Source organism: Pyxicephalus adspersus, chromosome Z (genome assembly GCF_032062135.1).
Source record: "Pyxicephalus adspersus chromosome Z, UCB_Pads_2.0, whole genome shotgun sequence".
In the NCBI taxonomy this organism is placed as follows: Eukaryota; Metazoa; Chordata; class Amphibia; order Anura; family Pyxicephalidae; genus Pyxicephalus; species Pyxicephalus adspersus.
The window spans coordinates 83,046,919-83,072,417 of NC_092871.1; the positions used below are offsets into that span (position 1 = coordinate 83,046,919).

The 25,499-nt window shown below is 38.7% G+C and overlaps 1 protein-coding gene across 5 annotated transcripts in view; it reads left to right on the forward strand.

Moving 5' to 3' along the window:
• The window catches only part of STRBP (spermatid perinuclear RNA binding protein), a 108,882-nt gene that overhangs the window by 61,472 nt on the left and 21,911 nt on the right, over positions 1-25,499 (forward strand). For 4 of the 5 annotated variants that reach the window (XM_072431254.1, XM_072431250.1, XM_072431251.1 and 1 more), the window contains 6 exons: positions 3,255-3,420; positions 4,615-4,759; positions 14,095-14,189; positions 14,839-14,934; positions 15,135-15,246; positions 16,556-16,653. In XM_072431254.1, coding sequence (XP_072287355.1) covers positions 3,255-3,420; positions 4,615-4,759; positions 14,095-14,189; positions 14,839-14,934; positions 15,135-15,246; positions 16,556-16,653 — 712 coding nt within the window. The remainder of the gene's footprint in view (positions 1-3,254; positions 3,421-4,614; positions 4,760-14,094; positions 14,190-14,838; positions 14,935-15,134; positions 15,247-16,555; positions 16,654-25,499) is intronic. The other variant, XM_072431253.1, reaches the window with a different exon arrangement.

Sequence of the window (25,499 nt, forward strand, 5' to 3'; positions counted from 1 at the left end):
TCTTAAAGTGGAACCAATGTTCCAATTTGCTATTAGGCTGGGTTTTTTTTTTGCAAAAAGGGACATGCAATGTCCCTTCTGTATTAAGTATTCCTACCAGCCTGATTGCCACCCATCTGTCAACATTCAATGTGCTGTGCAAGTTGGTTGCCAGACTTCTTGCCTTCCCCTGTTATGTCATTCCAGCCCGGCCCATATCAGAATGCAGAAGATAGGAAAAAAAATTAGATGGCAGCATCTTCAATGAAACTGGGACAGATGAATATCCCTTGGGTTCTACTTTTTAAGGTCGATCAGGCAGGTCATTATTGCAGAAAGGGGCAGAAGTTCTATATGCAATAATCTGTTTTACCCGCCTGATCGTTCCAAGTATCGGGTGACAAAGTTGAGCTACACATGCGCAGCATCAGCTTTGTTTGCCAGGGGAACTTGGCTTCCCTTGCATGTGCTAGGAATGAATAAGCTCCCACTTGCCTATGCTATGCAGTAGTTATGACCTTTGGGTCCTTAGGCAGAAGAAGAGAAGGAAGATGGCGGCCTGCAATGGAGCACAGAAAGGTGAGTTGTGCAGGTTTATTCCACCTTAAATATAAAAGCACACTTTAGAAAATGACTTGGTCTTATTCTTTGCTTTTTTTTTTTTTTTGAATATTTAAGCCTGTTAGTGTATGAAGGTCACATGTTTTCTATATGCTTGTTGCATTCCTGGTTGCTGAGTGATGATTTTTATTATAACTGGAACAGGATTAAATTATGAATTTTAATTCCTGCCCAGTTGTTCACTACTTCAGGGTATTACTTTTTTGTGTTTATTTTGCATTCCTAAATAAATTGTATTATGGCCAGTTGCGTGTCCCACATCAGCGTTGTCTAAATGAAGCGGAGGATGCTGACGCAGCAGATGCGAGCCATTTTTTTCCCCCCCTCTCGCCGTACTTAGAAACAAGCTCACGTACTGATTCCTGCAGGCTAAGCACTATCCACCACTGTGAGAAGCCTATTATTCCTAGCTCAGGTACAATGATCATCCCAGTGGGATTCTGAAACCCACTGCAATTTCTCAACATGAAATTAATAATATTGCCTTATTGTTTACAGGTTTGCTTTTACCACTCCTTATTTTGTCTGTAATTTCAATGAAAACTTGCATCCCCTTGATTTTAACATCACTACAAATACAATGTGTTTATTGAGTCCAAAAATATCTAGGATGGGATGTTTGAAGATCTTAAATGGCTGAATTGCCTGGATATAGCTGATATTTTTATTACTTTAGTACATTTTCAAATCACATTCTGATTTTAACCTTCTGAAGGTCACCCTTTTTTTCTGAAAAGCAAGCTATTTTTTATAATATTAGAACACCAAACTATTTTGCATCACATTTTATGTTGCTAGATGTCAATCTGATCTCCTTGCCCAGCCTTTTATATAAATTGGTATTCAACCCCAGCTTTACAGCTATTGTAAGTCTTGCTATGCTAACGTTTCTGTGTTTGTAATTGCTTGTGCAGCCTTTCACAATCTTTGTACTTCCTAGGAACACTTAAAATTTAGGTCTGGAGAGAACCCCTAATGAAACTAATATATTAGGAGACAGTGGCAAGAAAGCTGCCTAAATTGGTGGCCAGTGGAAGGGATGTCCCCTTTTGCAGTGGTGGTTGCAATACCAATTCTATAGACATTTAAAAACATTATTGGAGACATGCAGCCGGCTTTGGCCCCAGAACAATACAAGCTTCACCAAATCAACTGCAGTTCAAGGAACCCCCTAGAAAGCTGTGGAGCAACCCTGGGGTTCCTCACTTATAGAATGGCTGCTTAATGACAACACACATTTACGGCTGGCTTTTTGATGGATACACTCTACAGCAGTGCGGCTTCTCCCCTTCATTCTTCCCGGCTCCATCCTCTGTCCTGAGAAGGGATTCTTCCAACACGGGTCTGCAGGCTGTGAATCTCCAGCTGATGAATGCTGCATGCACACAACTTCAGACATGCTCCTTACTATGCTCCTTCCTTAGTGACCAATTCGCTTTACAAACAGGTCGTTTGCAACGGAACCTGGTTGTTAAGTGAGGAGCAACTGTCCTATATTTTCAGGGAGTTTTTTTTTCCAGATGGGAAGATTAAAGCAACATTATATTAGGTCTACCAGTCTGGAGATGAAGTTGCTGTCCAGTTACTGCTTCCTCATGCCAGTGAACTTCTTCCTTGTGGGAGATGCTATCTGTAAGCTCTACTCACAGCAGCCCAATGGAGAATGAGTGGGCAATGCAGTGAACAGTACAGCACCGCTTGCTGCCACTTGCTGCCAAATCTGTAAATGATAACTTCTTAAGAACCAGAGCTGCATTACAAGGGGCTAGCAAGATTACAGTCACTGGGAGCCAGATGGAATCACTTGATCCTTCCACAGGTTTAGGCTCAATTGACACAGGGATAAGAATCATTATTTAAGCCTCGTGCAATTTTTAAATCTTGCTGGCTTCTTCTAAAAGCACCTTTTACTTTTTTTTTTTAAATGGGAACCTCTAGGCCATTACCATAATTGGACTCTAGTGAATGGATCTCTGTGCACCATAAATGCTTATCTGATTCCATAGATTGCTTCTTCTCAGCTGAGTGGGCCAAACCAATCTTTTTGCATTATTTCAGTGCAACATCTCCATCTTTTTTTACCCTTGGGTACTCATCGGTACCCCCACTCTTCTAATAGTAAACCTATCATAATTCTGAACAATACTAAATGTGATTATTGTGAAAAGTTGCTGAGATTACTTTTATGAGCACCTTCCCAATTGCTTTTAAAATAAGTAGGCTTGAGGATATGTGCACCTTGATCTTTCCAATTAAAATGGAACTTGGCCCTGCACATTCCATCGACAACCTCCACATTTTCACTTTTGATGTGATAACTAGCCCCATTATCCATAGGGAAGGGTCAGGAAGAAGAAGCACCTGTGACAGAGCTTTACTTTTACAAGAAATTCAATATATGCCTCCGTCTCTCGACCCAATGGTCATGAATTTTGTCAATGTATGCTTTGTATGATTTGAACAGACTTTATTTCCAAGCTTTTAACAGAATGGAATTTGAATCCTGCAGACTATACAAAGTTATTTTTAGATATTGTATTGTTTTATAGTTCTGTCTGCAAAAGCATTATTTCAGGAACGAGAGGGATGTTTAATTTCTGAAGATGACTTCGAAATTCTTTAAATAACACATTTTTTTTTTTTCTTTTTTCAAGGGACGACAGTGGCCGGGTGCTGTGTGGAGTCATGAGAATTGGCCTGGTTGCCAAAGGCTTACTCATTAAAGAAGATATGGATCTGGAACTGGTTCTCTTGTGTAAGGAGAAACCAACAGAGAGCTTGTTAGCCACAGTCACAGAAAACCTTCCACTGCAAATTCAGGTGAGGTGCAAATGTGTTCTTAACACTTTGCTTCCTATGTATGCATCAAAGGTGGTATAATGTGCAATATATATTTACCAATTTCATTGCTTACAGTATCCCCAATTGGCTGTAAATAACTAATAAAACGATTCAGTTTTTTTATCCCTTATTTACATTGTGGTATGATTACTGTAAAATGGGAAGCTCTTAAGGTAAAGTGAAAGCTCTCATGATGTTGAGTGGTGTGTTTTGTAATTTTACAGGATCACGTGTTAGGTATCATTCCCACTGTGCGGTGCAGGGCTTATCACTGCACTTTATATGGGGCCTAATTTATCAAAGCTCTTTTATCAAGGCTGGAGAGGGAACATCAGATATTGCTCTCTATGCAATATCTGAGGTCTTTGCATTTCACCCTATGAGCCTGGTATATTAAAGCTCTCAAAAATCATGAGTAAATCATGGGTAGAGCTTTAATAAATTAGGCAAATGTTCCTGGTACAATTTGCTATAACAGGGAAAAAAAATCCTTCCTGATTCCATGAGGCAATCAGATGTTCTCTGTATCAACAGTCTCTGTTATCTTTACTTTAAATCCTTAATACCCATTTATATTCTGTACTTCTAGAAAAACATCCAACTTTTTCCTAAAGCCATCTATAGTAGTTGCTGAAACTACTTCCTGAGGGAGACTATTCCACATTTTCACCTTACAGTGAAGAATCCCTTCCTTATCCTGAGCTTAAACTTCTTTTCCTCCAGACTCAGAGTCTGCTTTGTAATGATCTTAAAGTGAATAATGGGGAAAAGAGTTCTCTATATGGAACATTTATATATTTATACAGGGTGATCATATCTCCCCTTATACGTCTCTTCTCAAGGGAGAATAGATTCTGTTCAGCTAATCTCTCCTCATAGCTGAGCTCCTCCATTCCTTTTATTAGTTTAGTTGCCCTTCTCTGCACTCTCTCCAATTCCACAATGTCCTTTTTGTGAACTGGTGCCCAAAACTGGACTGCATATTCCAGATGTGGTCTGACCAATGCTTTGTACATGGGCAGGATTATGTCTCCATCTCTGCAGTCTATTCCTCTTTTAATACAAGAAAGTACTTTACTAGCTTTAGATACATTGTTTCTAATATTTCAAAACTAACACAAATCTCACTGAATTCTAAATTCTAACATTATACTGACTTCTTAAACCCTTTAGAAACTTACAGAAGAAGCGTATCACGTGGCACAATGCACAGAAGATGCATCAATAATAATACAAAATTCAAAGGAACCTAAGTTAACCTTAAAAGTTATATTGACGTCCCCGCTATTCCGAGAAGAGGAGAACAAAGCAGGTGGAGGTATTTGGGATTTCTTCCTTCCTGTATTGAGAAACCACTTTGAGATGCATCATTTCTTTGATGGCTAGTGTCTGTATTTTCTCATCTGCTCACAGATACTAAAATGTGCATTAAAAAATTCTCTAGGTAGAAAATAGTAAATGTTACATATGTTGTCATATGTTAAAGTCTCTCATTTGTTGGTATTGAACAGATTCTGTTACACAACCTCAGTGCTGTCCCTGAACCAATATTACCTTAAAAATTAGGCTACAGGCTGCTTCCTGTGTGAACACCTCATGTTACGGCAAATGCATTTCCTGTTACCCAAATAACGTGTGCTTTAATGTGTTCTTTTTTTTTTTTCAAGAAATGTTAACAGTACGTGCAGCAGCTATGAGGTTGGGTAATTCATAAATACTAATGTGGTCATGATTTTCTTTATTTTTATTTCTCTTGTTTTTTTCTCCTTCCCTTCTTCATTTTATGGTCTGTAATATTTGCTTCAGCTTCCCAAGCCTGTCCCTAGAAACTTGCCAAGCAACACTGGACCTATGTCAGACCTTTGACCAACAGGCCACACTCTGTCATGTCAACTGAGGCAGCCAGCCCACCTGGGCAAGATGGACTCCCTGTCGCTCCTCCCATCTCTAGCCCACCCTCTATTTTCTGTCCTTCCCACAAACATCAGCTATACAGTGTCAAATGTTGGTCAGTTTATAAGCCATTGGGACCATCTGGAAAGAATCCTAGCTATCGAAAGAAGTTCATTGTTTACATTCTTCCATTCTTCAAATACGACTATCGGTAATGGTATAGATGTTGTATACATTACCGGGGGAATGCAGATATTACACAGAACATGCTGGTTGTGATAAAATGCACAAGCCACTTTCTTTTGGCAATCATGGATGTCAGTACTCTGGTATAGGTAAAGTTTTCAGTACAAATGCATCTTCAATTTGTTTCTTGTACTTCTGTTTGCATTGATTTTTGCATACCATGGGGTGTGCAAATATCAGCCAGGGCTGCTGTTAGTACTCTAGATGTACTATATGATGAAGGTTCAAGGCAAAGTACAAGAAACAAAATAGTGCATGGAAGATATCAGCTTTAGGTTTTCCTTATTCATCTGTGTTTATTTGGTAGGTTAGGGTTTTTAATTTTTTTTTTTTTTTTTTTTTTGATAGTTACATTTTTAATGCTGTCTGTGTCACTTATTTGGGAGAGTTACCCTTGTGTTTTCATTAATACAAAACATAAGGGGAAATCCAAAATGTGTCCCTGAACCCCCCAACTCCGAAGACGGACGAAGAAGTCCAATGTTGAAGCCTGTTTTGGGGACAGTTGTCAAGAAAGACACTCTTCTCACTTTTGGAGATTTCTCCTAACTTCTTGTTGCTGCTCCAGGGCAGCCAGTGAAGCAGAATTTCTCCAACTGGTACACAGACTTCAAAAAATTACCTATGCATAGAGGCTCATGGAACCTCATCAGACATTACTTTACACCAAAATTTTATAGCATAGGTCATGGTGTGAAACACATTGTGTCCCAGTTTTTTTCTGCTCAATTCTGCAGATAGAACTGTGATTGCAGGCGAGGATGGTCGTTGACAACTCACATGAACAGACTCCCCTCCTTCCATTTTTTCATTTTTGTTTCATACTTTTTTTCTTTTGTGAAGTGCAAATTTGTAAACCACATCACAGAATATGAGGTTTTTGAAATGCTGTTAACATTCATAATGCATATTTCTGTAGCCACCGTTTTGAGTAGCATTGTGGTACTATTGCTGAAGTACAGCTTAAAAAAAAAAGTTTTCTTTTAAATGGAGTACCTACATGCATTTATTGGGCCATTAAACCTAAAAAATAGGTGATTTTTGGTAAACCTATTTCCTCAGTCAATTGCAAATGAGGATGATGCTTTGTCACAGGCACACAGACAGCAATAACAAAAAGTTTGCAATCTCTAAACCTGCTGCTTCTGATATTGAATACAGCAGTCGCCCTATGGTGCCTAGTCTTCTACAATGCAACCCTGACAGGTTTAAAGCCTTGCTGTAACCTAAAATGTGTTTCATTGCTTTTTGATTGTCCCCCATTTTCTGTCTTCTCTGGTTACCTCCTAGACAGAATATTGAAAATTCTTTCCCTCACATAGAGGTCCATTTGTAGAGCATTGAAGATTCCCTGGTGGAAGATCAGTTACTGCCATTGAAACACATGGACTTTGAAAACTCTCCACCAGAGAATGTTTCTGTGATATTCAGTCAGATTCCCCGCTTTATACATGGACCTTTTATTGTTGTTTAAAAAAGAAAATAATAAAATACAAAAGTAGATAGACACACAATTGGTTTCGGTTAGACATGTAAAATAAAAAGAAAGAAATATTGTTAATACCCCTGCTGCAATGAAATTCCAAGCAGAGTTTTATTCTGCCTGGTTTTTCACTGTGATCTATTCTCTCTCATCTCCATACCAGTAAGGGAAGGTATTGTGTAGTCTACAGATGAAAACTAGGCAGGGCACCTTTGTATGTACCTACATGCTTTTTTAGATTTATTGGTCCTTTAAATGCAATGAATATTTACCACTTGATCTATAATAATCAGTCAAATAAACATATTGCTAGTGTCATTGTAGTTTTTTATTTTATTTTGCTTTTTAATCTATTGTTCATGTGTTGTATCTGTATTCCCTTATGTTCTACAACTGTTTAAATCACGCTTCCATCATGATAAGGGTATAACTGACCAATATTTCCTGAGGTATGGTTTTTGACTATGCTAATCTATATCCTAACAACACCGAGCAGCCAAGGTGCAGTGGACTTGTCCTGTGTGTATTTCATGCAGTCAGAATGATGCTTGTGTCTTCATGAGCTGACCTCATTATTTAAATATTCTGCTGGTGATTGCTTTTTTATGAGAGGGGACCTTCTGTGCATCTTATGTGCAGGCTAGACAAATAAATATAGAACTCGGGCGCTCACTGAGGAGCCGGCAGGCACTTCCATGAAGCTGCATAGGTATTTCCTTTGGCAAGATAGGGAAAGTAATACATAATTGATAATTTATGTAATATATGGCTGGATTAGATTTAAAAACATTTACATGAACTCCTGATGTACAATAGAAATAGCTAAAAATAGCTAAGGTACTTGACAAAAAATAGGCTCAATTCACAAAGCCTTAGAAAAGGAAAGCGGACAGCTAAGGAATAGAGGCGTTTGATGTCTAACCACCCATCCAAACTACTCTGGATGTTCTTACATTTTGATGACCAACCACCCATGCAAACTACTTGTATGCTTGTTCATTTCGATTACCAAACACCCATCCATACTACCTGGATTCGTGTTCATTTTAACAACCAACCATCTATCCAAACTACCCTGGATGCTTGCTCATTTTAAACTAGCATGGCAGCCTTCAGGTAATGCGCACAGACCATCCATGTGAATTGAGCCATCGGTTCTAAGTATGCCCAGTTGGTCCCAGAACATGAAAAAACTTAATTTCAAAATTGAAACTCTTGTGGAAATATGTCTGGACTTGGCTTCCAAGCAGAGCATGAAGACACTTCATTCTAATGATGTTAATGTACAAGATAGTCTGATGCAAGTCTCTTTCTTCTTGCCCTCACCCCATGATCCTTTCATCTGTACTTTTGATAGGGTTTTGTACACAGATGCTGACTGGCTGCAAGACAATACTGCTAGTATAGTACATACATGCACACAGATGCCCACCGCAGTACACTGGGAGGCAAAGCATGGATTGTGACTTATTTGTCAGGGTTGTGGTTTGTTGAGGCAAACGTGTGCTGTCATAGGACTTGCCAGTCATGTTTCTGTGGTGTTTGTTGGCCCTCCCATGAAGTATTTTATTCATAGCAATATTATATAGTGTTTGCACAGGAATAAAGATGGGAATAGGACATATTTAGTCAATCCCCGATTAGCAAAATGGGCCGTTAGTCAACAGTTTACAGACCACTGCCCTTTTTCATAGATAGTCTTCAAACTCCCTGGGTTTGTTATTAATTATTACAAAATACCATTGTAGGGTTACAACCCGCTAAGATTATTCTTTCAGTGTGCAATTGCCACACATTTTCGATTTGATTGCCTCATTTACCTAATGTTGCAAGTCGCTGTATTTGTATTTATGGATTTTCGGAAAGCCAGGCTTTCTTTTAGTTTAGGCTTAGATATTTAGTTTCGAAAATAAACCTTCCGAATGTCTTATCCCAATTTATCGATACTCATGTGAGGGTACACAAACATTGCCATATTTAAAAGGTCCACTCTGTCTCTATATGTTCAGTATCTAAGCTGGCCTGTATTTTCACTTCTGCTATCTCCATAATAAGCTCAAATCTTGCTGTCCATTCAGAGGAGAAGATAGTATGACCATTGTCTAACTCGGCAGCTCCCAGTGTCACTTTGGGTATCTTCAAGCCATTGTTACCATAAGAACTGACTTGATCGATCAGCCTATGAGCCAATAAATGCTCTTACACAATCAATTGTTGACTTTTAGACAACTAGCACTTTCTGCAGCCTTTCAGTCTGTGTTTTCAGTTCTTCATAACCACTCATTTACTGTAGTACTTTTCAATTTATTTGTGAACTTAAAGCAGATGTTCACATTGAAATGAATCCGCTCTCTCCCATGTTTTGCAAGCTACGCATAAAATTCTCCTATTTTAAAGGTGCAGTCCCAACTTTTTTATTCTTTACTTTCCTAAACAAAGTTTTATTTTTAAGTAAAGTTTTTTTATGTTACTTGTGTGTTCATATTTGAACTGAAGGTGCAGGAACCTTCAGGGCCTTCCATGACATTTGTGGGGGAGCTTCTTGGCCTTAAGGTTAGTTGCTCTCTAATAGTGAGTCTTCTTTCGGGGGAACTCCCATCCTAGTACTTGGTGAGCTGGTTATGGCTAGCCCAAGAGGACCGGGTTCTATCTGTGTTAGGTCCTTTTTGGTTTATGCACCATGGGGATCAGGGACAGGAGGCCCTTCCTTTTTCTTTAGTAGGACCAAAAAGCACCCTAGGGCACTTTTTTGTGTTAGATTTTATGTACTTTTTTCTGTACACCAGGGCTTTTGCAAAGACTGCAAAGAGTTGCAAAGACAAATACATAGCTAATGGTCTGTCCCTAACCTCCTCTTCTTCACTTAAATCAGTCGTGATGTTGAGGTTGCAAAAAGTAGTGAAGGACCCGCATTGTGGCCGCATTTAGAATGAATGGCATCAATCTATATACAAAAGATCAATAAATGCATACTTACTGTGAACAGGCACACATGATTAAAATTAAATGTGATGAAAAAAAAGGGATGAAATAGCAGCCAGCTTGCCATTTGTTATATATTAGATGATGAACTGAGGGGTTCATTATTCATCTGTTCCTTTACAAATACTCAATGTAGGTCCAAATACCCCCATCAAAGACCTCCGAAAGGACAAGGAGCAATATTTCTGTAATTTTGCTGCTTCTGTTATTTACTGCACAATGAGTATAGAGAGCACCTTTGCAGTATAAATGAATATACACATAACATCTGGACAATGAATATTTATTCTACACAACAGCATTTTTAGATTCTAATTTTTTATTTTACATTTTAGGTTCAAATTAACATTTTTTTTTTCTGAAAGGGGATGTTTGAATAAAAAAATTACCATCGTCCTTCCTACACATATCACTCAGTAGGGTGCTATCTAGAAATACCATTCCGATTGAATATAAAGATGCGTGCTTTCAGCTCAAAGCAAAATACATTAAAAAAAAAATCTGTTCATCTCTTCATAAGTGTAATTTAATAACTTTGATTCTTTTTTGCTTCAGGCAGTTGGCATTTATTGCTCTATATCCCCTATTCTGACACTACAGCTTATAGATTTTTGCTTGATCTTCTTTAGGCTGGCCATGGACAATAGACTTGTGAAAGATCTTTTCTACTCATGACCTTTCGTGTAAAGCCCTTTCCATAAACTGTAACATTTTTTTTTATCAATGGTAATGAAAGGATCAATCTTTCACAATACAATAGATGATAATACCATAATAAAAATGAAATGTTTCTTTTAGGTACAAGTATTTTTTTTATGTGTACTTTGGTTATCTGAAGATGGTAACGTAGGCATAGTTGAAGCTTGTTGGCTTAAAATTCCAGCCAGGCTTGTTTTTTGTTTTTTTTGCCAGCAAAAATCTACAAAAAGCTTTTACATTTCATAGATGAACAAATGGTAGGTTGAACTTGACCCAATCCTTCATACTGCTATCTGATGTCCATGGGTAGCCTGGAGCCTTGTGTCGATGGCAGACATGGCATCCGTTTGACAATTTGACACACTGAGATCTTACAGAAATCATTGACTGGTGCATAAGACTGACAACTGATCTGCTTCAAGCTGCTTTTTTCATTCCTTTTGTCTTATATGGGAGGAGAAGCCGTTCTGGCATGAACAAAAGCCCGTCAACACAGGCCTTTACTCTAGTGCCTGCATTTTTATCCCTGCACAGATTGTATGTTCTTAATATGGGACTGCACCTTTAAACAATTTTTAGATGTCCTTTAAAGAGACAAAGGCTATACAATTTGAGCTTTATGACGTCAATGTGACAGCGAGAAAAAATGCAATGAAAACATCTGCTGCAGAGTTCGACAGGACGGAAAATAGGCTGTAGCGCTTCTGATTGGAATCTGGGGCAAAGTGTGAACATTATTTATAAAGATGAAGAAGAAAATAAAAGAAATATTTTAGGCTGAATATACCCAGATTTTTCAAACAATGCAATATTAAAGTAAGATTATTTTAGCATTTGATCATTTTTACGAGGGAGGAATTCATTTTGATGTTTTAGCTATCACACTGTGAGCTAGATTATGAGATGAGAATAGCCAAATTCACAGACGTCCGGGTTTAAAAATAACCTAACATGAAAATAGACAAATACCAACCAAATTTGATTACTTTTTAATCTACATATACATTTTATCAAGGTAATGTACATCTAAAGGCTTCTGAATAACAGGGAGTGAAATCTCTAAAGCTGCGTACACACGTGCAATTTTTGTCGTTGGAAAGGATCTTTCACGATCCTTTCCAACGACAAGGGACTGCACGATGCATGAACGGTGTTGTACATACAGCACGGTTCATGCTCTATGGAGAGGGGAGGGAGAGAGCGACGGAGCGGCACCCTGCTGCGCGCTCTCCCCTTCCCTTTCATTAGGATCGGCTGTTGTCCATCGTCCGTGGATCCGGCAGGTCGGTCGTCCGGACGATGGACGACACCGACTGTACACACGGCAGATTTTCGCCCGATAATTGGCCGATGCCGATTATCGGGCGATAAAAATCTGACGTGTGTACGTAGCTTAAGACACAGTCTAAAAATAATACTATCAAGTTTTATCTTTAGACCAGGACAGGAAACAATCTCCAGTTTACAGGGTTGCTTCCCATTGGCTATCATGAAGGTATTTTCCAGAAAGTTTACAAATTCTTCTTTTTCAGATATTCTGGTGACATTACTTGGCAGATTCCCTTTATTAATTTAGGCTAAATGTGAGTTGTTTGAATTGTTGAACATTTACTTTTGGGAATGAGCTGCAGACATGGTTGTCCTACAGTCTACAGGTACCTTTTGGTATCATGTGTGACTACTCAGTTGGTCTGGAGGGAGGAAGATAGTACAACAAGTCAGTAGGAAATGCCATCATTGATGCAGTCATCTTAATGTAATGGAAAAATGAACAAAAACATATGCTTTTAGGACAGCCTTGTTCAAGCTGCAGAGAAACCCACACAATTTTAAGGGCCTGGAGAACTCTTATACAGGAGTCAAAGGCACAAAAGCCCAATAATGATGGTGGTCCTTAAGAAGAGTGCAACCCTTACAAGCAGATATCAAGATCATTGTTGTCTTGTGGCTAGCTTTGCCAATTGGTGGTGGCCTCATATGTGTTCAGGCAGGAGATCAATCAGCCACAGTTCAAGGAACCCTTACGAACACCTCTAGACCACTGTTTCCCAGCCAGGGTTCTGTGAAACCCTAGGGTGCTCCCAAAGTTTCTAGGGGTTCCTTGAGCAAATAATTATTTGTAAATCCCATGTCCATGTAACATACGCCTATGATCTTTTTGGCTATCTTTAAGGGTTACGTACTCCCACTGGCCAGCAATGTAAGCCATTGACCACCCTGCTAATATACTGTCATCTGTGGATATAGTAATTACAGTAAAGGTTTCCCTCATGTTAAAAAGGTAGAGAAAGGCTGTTCTACAGAAACTCCAAGGCTGGAGTGTCAAATCCTTGGGAATTTTTTTTAACTCCTTTCCCACCACAAGCAAATTACGTAAAACCTTACAATTTGTATTTGTCAAAAGGCACAGAAAAAAGTTGCCTTTTCCAGTGACAACTATGATGAGAATGTTACTTTGCAAAGAATCTTCTCATTCCATGTTGCATCTTCACAATAAATGAAAGGTAAATATCCCCCAGGATATGGCAAAAAATTTAATAAATATGACCCAGGACCAAAAGTCATGTACCCAATGGTAAATAAACATGATCCTAAACAGAATTCTATGGTTTATTAATATATACCTTTGATATATTGCTTTGTGATAGCTATGAATGCTCACACTGTGATAGATAAAACATTTCAATGAAATACACTGAAGATGAAGAATTGATTGACTAAAAAGATTCAAGCCTGTAACCTTTACCATTTGGATTTATAGCTTTCATTTCAACATAGCTGTAGGAAAAATATATATTTCATATATATAAATATATATTTAGGTTATAGATGTTAAGATATATGTGCATGCGCCTATAAAGAGCCCCATTTACACTTTTTGTTGAACCATAACTATTTAAACAGCACAATATACAAAAATCATTTTACATCTCTGCTTACTTTGGGATGCTTTTTAATTAATGGTCACATGCAAAACCAAAATCCTGCCTCTGGACAGCAAAAGTTGGACCGGAGATACAAAAATTACAATGATCGGTTCAAGGAGGGTCAGGAAGTGCTATATGCCTATTTTTAATGTTCTGAAAATATGTTGTGCATTTTTAATAAGATCCCAGATGGTACATAGCTGTTATTGATTTGTAAACTGGAAGTGAATGCCTCCTTTTGCTTTGTGTTGCACATTACTACTTGAATGGCCTTTTGGATAATATAACCGCCGTGCACTTTGTGAACCATTCAGTTTCTCTGGGAGTCTTATTAGCTTGTTCAGATGCTGCCATACTCTTCCTGTGACAGAATCCCCTTGGTCAAATTGTATCTGTCTTTTTTTTTTTATCCCATCTTATCAGTAGAAATTGTTGCGATGAAAGATCCTCCGGACTTATTGGACAGGCAGAAATGCCTGAACGCCTTGGCGTCTCTGCGACATGCCAAATGGTTTCAGGTTGGCTATTTGTTCTTACCTTATTGTTATTGTAGCCTTATGAGGTTTTTCATTTGATTTCTTTGATCTCATGTATTCATGCACTGTAATCTGTCATAATATACCTGAGTAGTTTACAATTCTTTATTTACTTAAAAAAAATCAAAAAACAAAACAAAAAAACTCATGCTTGCCTAGCAGCAGTGCCATCTATTTGGCAACTGATGGAGATTGCTTGATGTTTGCCAGCTAATGATTGTTCATGGTGTTGAAGGCATACAGCTGAGAAACTTTCTATTAATCAGAATTTTGCACCTCTTACATGGAAAGCTTTTGGCACCCCTGCTATGTTGGCCTCCTGCCTGCAGGTGGCACTGATGCTGTCCAGATATTTTTGTTATTTTTTTTTTATAGGTTTAGCGGTGTTAGCTGGTATATCATTATCATGAGGCTACAAAAGCAATCTTTACGTGAAGCTTTTCAGTTTAAAACCTGACCTTTCTAAACATGAATGTTTTGTCACTCTGTAGTTTTTCTTTGCATGAATTTAATCATCTACTACTCAGTAATCATATTTAAAGAATCTGTATGAGGGCTCCGTAGGTTGGGGGTAAAGAGAGAGAGCGAGAGAGCAACAAAAGCAGAATTGGAACCATTTTGTCTATTCCAGGCGAGAGCAAACGGATTAAAATCTTGTGTAATTGTGCTGCGTATTCTACGAGATTTGTGCAACAGAGTTCCCACCTGGGCCCGGCTGAAAGGATGGGTGAGTGTGAAATGTGGTGGGATGCCTTGCATAGGGTTTGTTTAATGCTCAGATGGCCATTTTCTTAATGACAATGGTTGGGTGGATGCTGAAAAACCAAACAAATAAATGTCCTATGCTGTTTGAAATAACCAGTTCTAAGTGTAATAACTACGGATATTGTTTGAATAGACTCAAATTCTAACTCTTCTTTCTCTCAGCCCCTAGAACTCATATGTGAAAAAGCAATAGGGACTTGTAACAGGCCGCTGGGTGCCGGGGAAGCATTACGGAGAGTCATGGAGTGTCTGGCGTCCGGCATCATTCTGCCTGGTAAGACCATTTAGTGAATGGAGTCAATGCAGCGGAATTCCACAAAGGTTTGTTTTATGATAGTGGGGAAATTGTTTCACCAAAGGAAAGAAGATCTTCGGCCTGTAATGACTAAAAGTTGTAGAAAATGTATAGGTAAAAATGTGTTCGAGCACAAATAAACCAAGTGTGCTGCAAACATCCTCAAACCCCAATTGCAAAAGCACAAAATCATAGCGCAAAGTAAAGTCATGCCTAATCTGTCTATTTGCCCACTTTTTATTTGCTGCCACCTGAACCATTACCCAATTTTTCTAGTTCCTTACAGATTTGTCTGGTTCTTTTGTCTCGACGAAGTCACAGCATTAAACCCATGTATGCTCACAGCAACCCATTAAAGCTTTTCATATGATTTCTTCAGATTACACACACCTGTAACTAACCTTAAAAATGATGATTACGCACCACCAGGTACTGATTAGTATCTGTAAAACAGAACAGGGCACCTGCTTAATGCAAGGACTTTTTTTAAAGCAACCCCCCCCCCCCCAATCCCCATTCCAGGGTGCCATCATCTTCCTTCTTTTTTTCTTCATCCTTGGAAGAGTAGCCGGTATTGCCATGGGCAGCTTAACAATTTTTGACAGTTCCCCAGCACAATCGGGTAGGTAAGATGGTTTATTGCAGAACGGACATTACCTGTCCCTTTCTGCCACAACCACCTTTCTGATCCTGTATGTTACAAAGTTGGACTTTAATGAAGACAAGCCTGCTACCATCTAATACAACCTATTAAGAGATGCCAATTGCATTGTGAGTTTAAGGGGTGTTCTCACATACCATAATTTTGAAAGCCAAAATGTTTTATACTTTAGCTAACCCACATCAATTTTCCAAAGTTACTTGTACCAGGTACTCGGGGGTGCTTTATAAAAGGTAGGGTGTTTTTTATTTTTTTCCTCTATGTAGCTTGAAGGCATGTGTCAGGGCAGCATGGAGGCAGTGTCCAGGTATAATAAGGCAATGCATAAATTTAATTTTTTTGTATGTTTTTTTTTATTACAAAGTCCACCACAAAGTCCTTACAAACTTCTGCAAATAGAGCTAGTGTGAAATTTAGAAAAACTTGCTTTATGGATGAATTGTTCCATAGTGGTTGCAGCTACAGGTCAGCGAGGGCTTGTTTTAAAGCCTTGTCATTGTTCAACCCTAAAGAATTATCCTATCAATGTGTGTTTTCGGTCCTTGGCACTGTACCATCCCTTCAATGTCTTTGAGTTTAAAGTTTCACGAAGGTATATGTTTAACTCCTTTTAATCCATGTTACTAGGGGGACCAGGTCTGCATGATCCTTGTGAAAGAGAACCTACAGATGCACTGGCTTACATGTCCGTGAAAGAAAGAGAAGAGATCACTCAAAGCGCACAGGTAACTGCATGTGTGAACCAAAGCCATAAAAGTTGTTCACCACAGTTTTAATCTTTGGGAAATGAAGTGCCTTTGAATGAACAGCATTTTGGATGTAATTGCATTCATTTCCCTTTTATCAAAACTAGACTTTCCTCAGTGTAACAGCTGATCAAGGTTTCTGGGATATAACAAGCAGGTGGTATCTGTGAATAGGCATAGAAAGACCTGTAATGCCACCTGGAATCAGGACTGGTTTAAAAGGATCTAGTCTGCTCTTTGAAGGCTAAAATAAACTTACTTACCCCTTTTTATCTAAGACTTTTTTTGCACTTTCATTTCTTGTTAAAGTTCTGAACCACATTGCCTGTGTGAAAGCAGCTATTTTACCTTCTGGCTGTAGTCTCTGAAAGGATAAAGGTGGTACAGCACTCCTACTCTTACCCTTTGCTGGCAACTAAATCCTGATTATCTGCAGAACAATCCTTCCTATTGTATATCTATTGCCGTAGTACCTACGGCAGGATGTTGCAATCATTGCAGGGTAACAACTTTTAGAATTAGTTCTACAATATGCAGCACTGCCAAATCATGTAGAAAAGACCCCAAGACAAGATTTTTTTTTAGCGTGAACAGATAATAAGGAAGGAATTTTTTCCTCTGTTGGAGCAAATTTAACCAGGCTTTTTAAGGGGTTTTTTCTTTCATCTGGATGAACTATGTCTATAGGGTTTTATCTGGGAAATGTTTATTTACCTGATAGTTGAACTTGATGGATTTATGTATTTTTCCAACCTAAACTAACTATGTAACTATAACAAGAGGGGCAGGGGGTTAGTTTGTTTTCATACCATGGGATCCTAGAATGCAGTGCTCATCAATTGAGTTGACCTCCATGGCACCAGAAGTTTATCTAAATAGGGGTGGGCTGTTGGTCATTCCTCCACTTTTACAAGGTAACATAAACTTTTCTTTGCACCATTAGCATTTATTTATCAGGAATCAAAATGTTACTTACAATGAAAGCAAGCAAGCTTTTAGTATATAGATCCACGTTAGAAGGATTTAGAGAAAAGGGATGGGGGTGAGAAAATAGCTGCACATTTAGTGATGAAAGTTTAGGTCCACTTTAATCAAAGCAGCAGGGAACTCTACGTCCCAAAGCACATTTACATAACCTGGGAACCTGCTTTGAAGTAAGTCGTCTTATCTGGTCCTGTGACCTCTAAATTGTGACATGAAAACAAAGTGTTATGACTGCCTTCTTTTTGAGTTTTTATATTCTTTTAGTTCATTGCTTCTTTATAATGCTTTTCATAACACATTAAGGATGCAATGGAAGCAACCTCTATTCTGCAGCTGTCAGCAGCCGCCAAACCATTTCACTGAGGAATGTGCTGTTTTATTAGGAGGTATTGTGTGCTTGGTAGCATTCATGACTCAGACACATACAATCTATTTCTATTACCTTATATATCCGAGAGATACAAGTGGGACTTTAGTAAACGTTTTTTTTTTTCTTTCTTCACAAGAGCAATATATTCTGATTAATGGCCATTGCAAAGGTGTATGCTTGGAATTGTCTCCAACAGATAGGCATACATACATTAAATATTTCCAAAAGGGACATCTTATATTTGCTGTAACCATTGCTTGTCATTGATCTAATTTGTACAGAATATCTAACCTTAATCATTCATGGATTTGGATTTAAAATCTTACCAAAAATCATAAAGTGCAGTCACAGAATGATAGAATTAGATGAATATCAAAATACAAATTTGCAATGTGGTTCAGTAGTGTGTTTGGCACCCTCTTGCCTGCATGCAATCCTGACAATGTTTAGGCATGCTTCTGAGGAGATGGCCCTGGGCCTTCTTAGACCTGGATTAGGATATCTGTGAGCTTCTGGACAGTCAGCACTGGTGGAGTCAGATGAAATGAGGCATATTGTCCCAGAGGGTCTCCCTTATGCCTTTCAGGTCCGAGCAACATGGTGGCTAGTCAATGACATCAACACCATCATCCAGGAACTCCCTACATATGGGTATTGTCTTGCACTAGGTGGAACTCAGGCCTCACTGCACCAGTGTAAGGTCTGAAGATTTCATCCTGGTACCTAATAGCAGTCAGGCTACCATGAGCTAGCACATAGAGGTCTGTATGGCCTTTCAAGGGCATGTCCCCCCCAGACCTTCACTGACCAACTGCCAAATGTGTCAAGCAATGTGATGTTGCAAGCAGCATAATGTTTCACTACACCATCTTCAAATGTTTACACCTACCATGTGTACTCTTTGTAAACTTGATCTTATCTGGGATGAGCATGAGGTCTAATAGCCCAAACACCAATTCTCGTGTTTGCTATCAAATTCCAATCAAGCTCCTTAGTATTGGGCTGTAAGCACAACTTCTACTACAGGATAAAGTGCAAGAAATGGTCTGCAGTAAAACCATTCCCCCCTGGGAGCTTGGCTTGCCATTGCCCCTTCTGCAAACCTGTTGTTGATGTAATTTGCACATCAGGTGATTCACAATGACTTCACAAATCACACCTAACTGGACAAGACTTTCTAGTTAACATATATTCTGACCAGTTTATTACCATAGATTCTGAACAACCAGGGAATTTCTTTGGCTTCTAAAGACATGTTTTAAATTATAAATGAAGATTGATTTGGAATGATTGATGGGGGTTAGAACAAGTCAAAATTCTTCCTCACAAAGTGAATTTCTAGAACCATTGAAATTTTAGTGTGGGAGTTCAAATGCCATCTCAGACAAGGAGTATCCCTTAAAAGCAAAATGGCTTTGGTGATGTCACTCATGATACAAGGTGACCCCTTTTCAGGAGTCCTAGACACCTCTTAAGGTAAAGGCCAACAATACATCGCTAGAGCAATATGTGGATGGATAGCAAAATTCACATTAATTCTCCATAAAAGAATGTTTTTCTGAAGCAATTTGGGGGCCAAGCAACTCACCCTTCATTGGGGCTTATTAAATACAAATACTGGACTGCCAGAAAGCTGGCAGGTGATATAGAGATAGTTCAACAGCTTTTGCCCCGGGATGGTGGAGCTGTCAGACCTGTGCTGCAGCTTATGAAACTATTTCTACTGCTGCCTTTGTCCAGGCAGATTCACTCTTTCCAGTTGTTCTGATCACTGGTCTTATGAAAGCTTTGGTAAATCACAAAGTTTAAGTTGCCCCTGTAACAGGAAAAAATGGTACATCTTCAGGAAAAAAAGGTAGTGTAAATCTTCCACTTTCTCCAGTGACGCTCTGAGACACAAATGAGGAAAAAAATTAGGGGGAAACGTTTTTCGTTGTTGATATAGTTCAAGTTCTTCAACAAAATTTTTCATGTTTTGGATTGATTGGGGATGACTGCAAGAACCCTCTGCTGGGTTGTTAGCTGCATTCAACTGCCAACTGGTATGAAAAAGACTTAAAGAGCCTGGGCAGCTCTTTTTTTGAGTTGCATTCTATTTAAAAACCTAAAATAATGGTGGATGTTAGAGCAGAACTAAAGCTATGTTACACGCCTATCCCCATTCCTTTGTACAGTGGCCGCCATCTTCTTTCTCTTTTTCCGTCATATTATATTCAGCCAACTTAATTTATTGTGTCAGGATGACTTAATTCCTACACAGGTGGGCAGGAGTTCACTCATTCCTGGCATGCACAAGGTAAGCTGGGATTGCCAGGTTGCATGCACACCTCAGCAAAATATGCAGCTGGGTGGTGATCAGGCATACATCTAGAAGGAACATTACCTGTCCTTTTCTGCAGTCACCACCTGTCTGAATCACTAAAGTTCAAATTGGGACTTTGAATAAAGGCCTATCAGAACCTGTCATGATTAAAAACAAGCCGCCACCTGCAGCAAATCTGACCCCCCTTGACGGTATTTGACTAACTAAACTGGCTTTCCTTGTCTTCAGGGCTGGGCAAGAATATTGTTGACCAAGCATTTCTTCTAAATAAAAAAAAAATAATTTGTGGGTGTCAGCATGAAGTTGCTGTTTGTCAAGTATCATATCATAAACTATTACTGGAACTTTTTCCCTGCTCCCACCAATCTTTCATTTGTGCAACTGGGAAACCTAATGCTGCAGATCTAGTGTCACCATCGTCTTTGCTGAATCTTGGGAAGGGGGTGTTGGAGAGCGATTAAAGGAAATGTCTGCAGCTATAAAGATTTAGTATGGGATTCAGTGATACAAAATACTTTAAACCATTTGACGCTTTAATACTCTGTCAACGGAAGATTTTTTATTTTCTTTGTAGAGGGTTAGCTTTCCAGAGAGAAATCCTTAGCCTTTCTTTATTAATAAGAGATCAGTATTAAATTAAGTGCAGAACACACACTGTTATTTGTCCATTTGTAAAGTATGCAATGCAACCCAGCCTGCAGGCTGTCTACGCTGCATTGTAATACATTTTGTCTTTTGAACATTTTAGATGCTAAGAACATACATGTCCATCAGTGCTGGATGGGCACATTTGTGTGTCATTGGAATGGAGCCAGGAAGTCATAGAAGGACAGCCTGTTTGTAGGAGTAGGGTTTCAGAACTCTCATAACTTCTATCAATACTCAGTGGAAAGTCAAGATTACTTGGAACTGTTTTCATGTGCAACAGGAAGAGGACTGTCCCCAGGTCAAGCTTGTTTTAGCTAATGACATGTGGGCAAAAGTGATTCTGCTTTGCTGTCCTTGTTGTACTAACGATAACACATGATCTCTAATGATCGGATATTATTTTGTGCTTAATTATTGTAACAAGATGACTGTACATGCTGCCATTGATGACCACCTTCTAGTACAGATAATCACTTGTCTGCCTCTGGTTTTTAATACTTTACAAGTGATGTCAATAATGTAAAATGCACTAATTGGCATTAAAATGGATCATATCAAATATATTCTGCCATTAATATACTTTGATATTGCACATGGTACAAATGGACTTACATCTTCTGGGAAAATTGTTTATAGTTTCCATTGAGCCTAGACAGCAGGTAGAGCCTTTGACCAAATAAAACACCCCAGATAATTTTATATATATATATATATATATATAGTTTAATACATTTTTCTTTCGGTTTTTCAATAATCTGTCCAGTCACAGAGGCTGCTCAGATCTGTGGTACATGGGTGGTAGTGTTGGTCAGAAATCACTACACATTGTAAGCTAATACCAATGTGCTTTAGAAGGACACCAAAGACCCTGTATTCTTTACTTGCTCGAGGAAACCCAGCATCAAATAGTCTTTTCCCTCCCAGCCATGGCTGGTTCCTATGATTTCAGTCCTAAATAATGGGGGCTCAGCATCGCATTTGGGTGTTACTGCAGCTTCCTGTTTTCAGGAAACTATGCTCTGCATCTGCTTGCCCTGCCACCAGCCATCATTTGTCTGCAGTACATTTAAAAGCACAAAGATCTAGTGACGTGGGTTATGAAATTATGAAATGAAGAACATTTTTATAGAACGTTGATAAAGTGTAATGTGGAACCGGGGAAGGCAAAAAATAAATGGATGAAACGTCATATTTAATTCATTCATTCATTTTACTTCCACATCCCAAAATCATACTGCTAGTGTCATTGCCCCCCCCCCCCAAAGTTTGCCCTGGACCAGGGGTCAGCAACCTTTACTATCAAAAGAGCCATTTTGCCTCCTCTTCCACTAAAGAAAAATAGTCTGGAGCCGCAAAACCCCCGCGGCAGACGAAGGGAGCCACAACAAGGAGGCTGAAGAGCCGCATGCGGCTCCGGAGCTGCAGGTTGCAGACCCCTGCCCTGGACTATGTTGGAGACTTTCGATTCTAAGCTTTTCTGAGAGTCTCTTTCCACTAGAGTGTTGCTATAAGTACCGTGTTCCTTTGCAAAAGTACATGCATTCCTGGTACCATGGTACCTTTCCAAGAGGTAGCTGTACTTTTATAAAAGTGGTGTGTTATGTGACAAAGCCCCTATGCAACCCACAACAACGCTCTGCATTTTAAAAACACAGCACATTAACATAGTGACAGTGTCTGCAGACTATATAAAGCTTTGTCAGCACTATATAAACACATAGTAGTAATAAATCTAATGAAGGTATTGTACAAAATGATCCATGGGAGCCTTGGTAATATTTTATTGGTTTGAATATAGATGATTTATGCAATGTTATGACATAGTGCCATAGATATGTATACAATTGATGAATTACCACAATTACCCTCGAGAGGAGCAGAATAAATATCTTAATCTGTGTGATTTATCATAATATTTATGCTAAATCTTATTTTTGTGTTTAATTGGGATTGCGAATTCCTATTGCAGAATGGCTGCATTAAAGTAGACAGATTTTTTTAATAGGTCTGGTATTGATTTTTAGTAATGTGGCTGCATAGTATCCGCTTTTACACAAGGAAATGAGTAACAAGGAGACGTCGACCAGCAGCTGTGCAATCCAATGAGATGATCTAGATGACGAACAGGTGAATGGAAGGCCAGGCTGTGGGTGCAGTGCCGCTTTTAAGAAGGCTTTGGGCTCTGTCACCCAGACTTTTTTCTGTAATAAGGAATGCTGTGTGAAGGCAAATAAATAGAATTTTTACAATACATATATACTAATTGACTGCAGTTCAAGCAGATTAGACTCATTTTCTGTATCAAATCATCAGCAATGAGAGGAAAAGGCACAGTCAAAATCACCTGTAAAAAACAAATGAAGAAAATGCCATATCACATACATTGTTATTGGACAGAATGCATTTTTTGTTAGATCTTACACTTGTTTTTTACTAATTTTTGGGTGGTGAATCCAGAAATGAATAGTTTTTTGCTATCACATCTAGTTTTTACGATACTGGAAACCCTCCATTTTTGTAAAAAAAAAAACAAATTTTACATACAATGAAAAAATAATTAAAATAACTTGAATGTACTGTTTATTTATATTTCTTTTGTTCATACAAAGGATTTATTGCTGCTTTATGACCATGTACATCTCATCTACCCTGATACTGTCCTTCCATGACCTTCATATCTTGCTGGAATCATGCATTTTGCTCATCACTCACTGCACCAAGGTTTTCCGGGAAGTTAGAAAGATGGCTATGCAGAAAAAGCACCTTGATGCTCATATTGCAACCAAGCATTTTGTAGCTCTCCAAGAGTTTCTTGACAATTTCTGTGTAATTATTTGCTTGTGTATTTCCAAGAAAGTCCTTGACAATGGCTTTGAATGATAAACAAGCATTCTTTTCGACTTCTGACATTAGCACACCTTATGAGGGGCCCAAGACTTATCTTGATCACCAAGTTTAACTTTGAAATATGCCAAATAGGCTTGCTCTACAAATATGCTGATGTTCGCCCTTTGGCTAGAAATGGTGAAACTGTCACAGATATAATAAAATGAATCAGGGTTGTTTAGGCACTTACGACGAGAAACAGCAGAGCCAGACATGATCTGAAAGAAAGGAAATACGTGTGTAAGTAGTAAAATAAATTTTGCTTATTCACTATGTAGAGCAGCGCACAACCTTTGACCACACTATCTTGCGTGTAAATGAATAGCCTTACAAATCCACGCTACAGTAATCGCATTATTATAAGCGGTAGAGAAAAAATGCGAGGTGATACAAGAAAACTAACTGCACTTTCAGAATCGGCATACCTATTTTAGTGTAAATAAGCTTAAAAATTGAAGTCAACAAAAAATTTGTTGAAAATTATTCCCCAGTGTAATACATTTTTTTCAAAGGTTTGGAATAGAGTGGGGAAGGGTTATAATTACCCTGTCTAGTTTCTGTTTATCTATACAAAAGGTTTTCAGTGCCATGGAAGAGGCCACTGGATCTCAAAGAAAAGTTCTTGATTAAACCTTACATGGTGTAGAGGGAATGATTTTCCAAAAGCACCACCAGAGCTGTGGCCAAATGACTGCTTTAATGTAAAAGATAGACTAAGCATGCAGGAAGGAAACTGCCAAATGCAGAATGTATGATTGCCTTGCAGCATCTGCAGTGATTATCCCAATTACCCCCAGAATCCCTCCAGTTGCATCAGTCCAGTACACACGTTGTCCAACAATACCAAGCCACAATGAAGGAAGGGCTCTTTGAACCTTGAACATGTGGGAATTTTATGACATAAAGAAAGAGTCTGAATAAAGTTGGTAGGGAGATTCAATGTCCTGGTTACCAATGGTACTGGAAATAAAATGAGGGAATCCAAATGTATTACCAGACCATGACTAGAGGCAAGATCTTCCAATGGGGCACATGTTCCAATGACAACTATCTAAGGGAGAAATTCCAATTTGGAGACATTACTCTCACTAATTGGACACAGATGGCAGAGAAAAAAAACCTTCAAACTCTGCACAAAAAAGAAAAACAAATTATATATGGGTTTTCATTTGTATGAGAGATTGGGATGAGTTTAATTTGACCAGGGTGAAAAAGATGCTATACATTTTCCAGCCCTTTGGCTTCTGATGTCAGGTGCTGCATTCTGAGGCCCCCTATATCAAGAAACAAATCACCTCCCTGGAATATAACATGAAATCACTGGGACTTATTCTAAAAATCTCAAGAAATTGCCAATAGCAGTATTTCGCCATTCTTTTTTTCTGGCACAGCTTGGACACTAATATCATGGACAGTTGGGACTTGTTGATGAGCAGCAGTCAAAAGTACACAGGTTGTGTTGTATGAAAAAAAATATTGAGCAAATTAGATCAGGAGCTCCAAATTATCCTGTGGTTTAACCCATCCTTGCCCTATGATCGGACGAGCAGAGTATCGTCTGTGTATGTGCCATATTGTAAGGATTTGGAGGTTTGGAAAATTGATTTCTGAGGA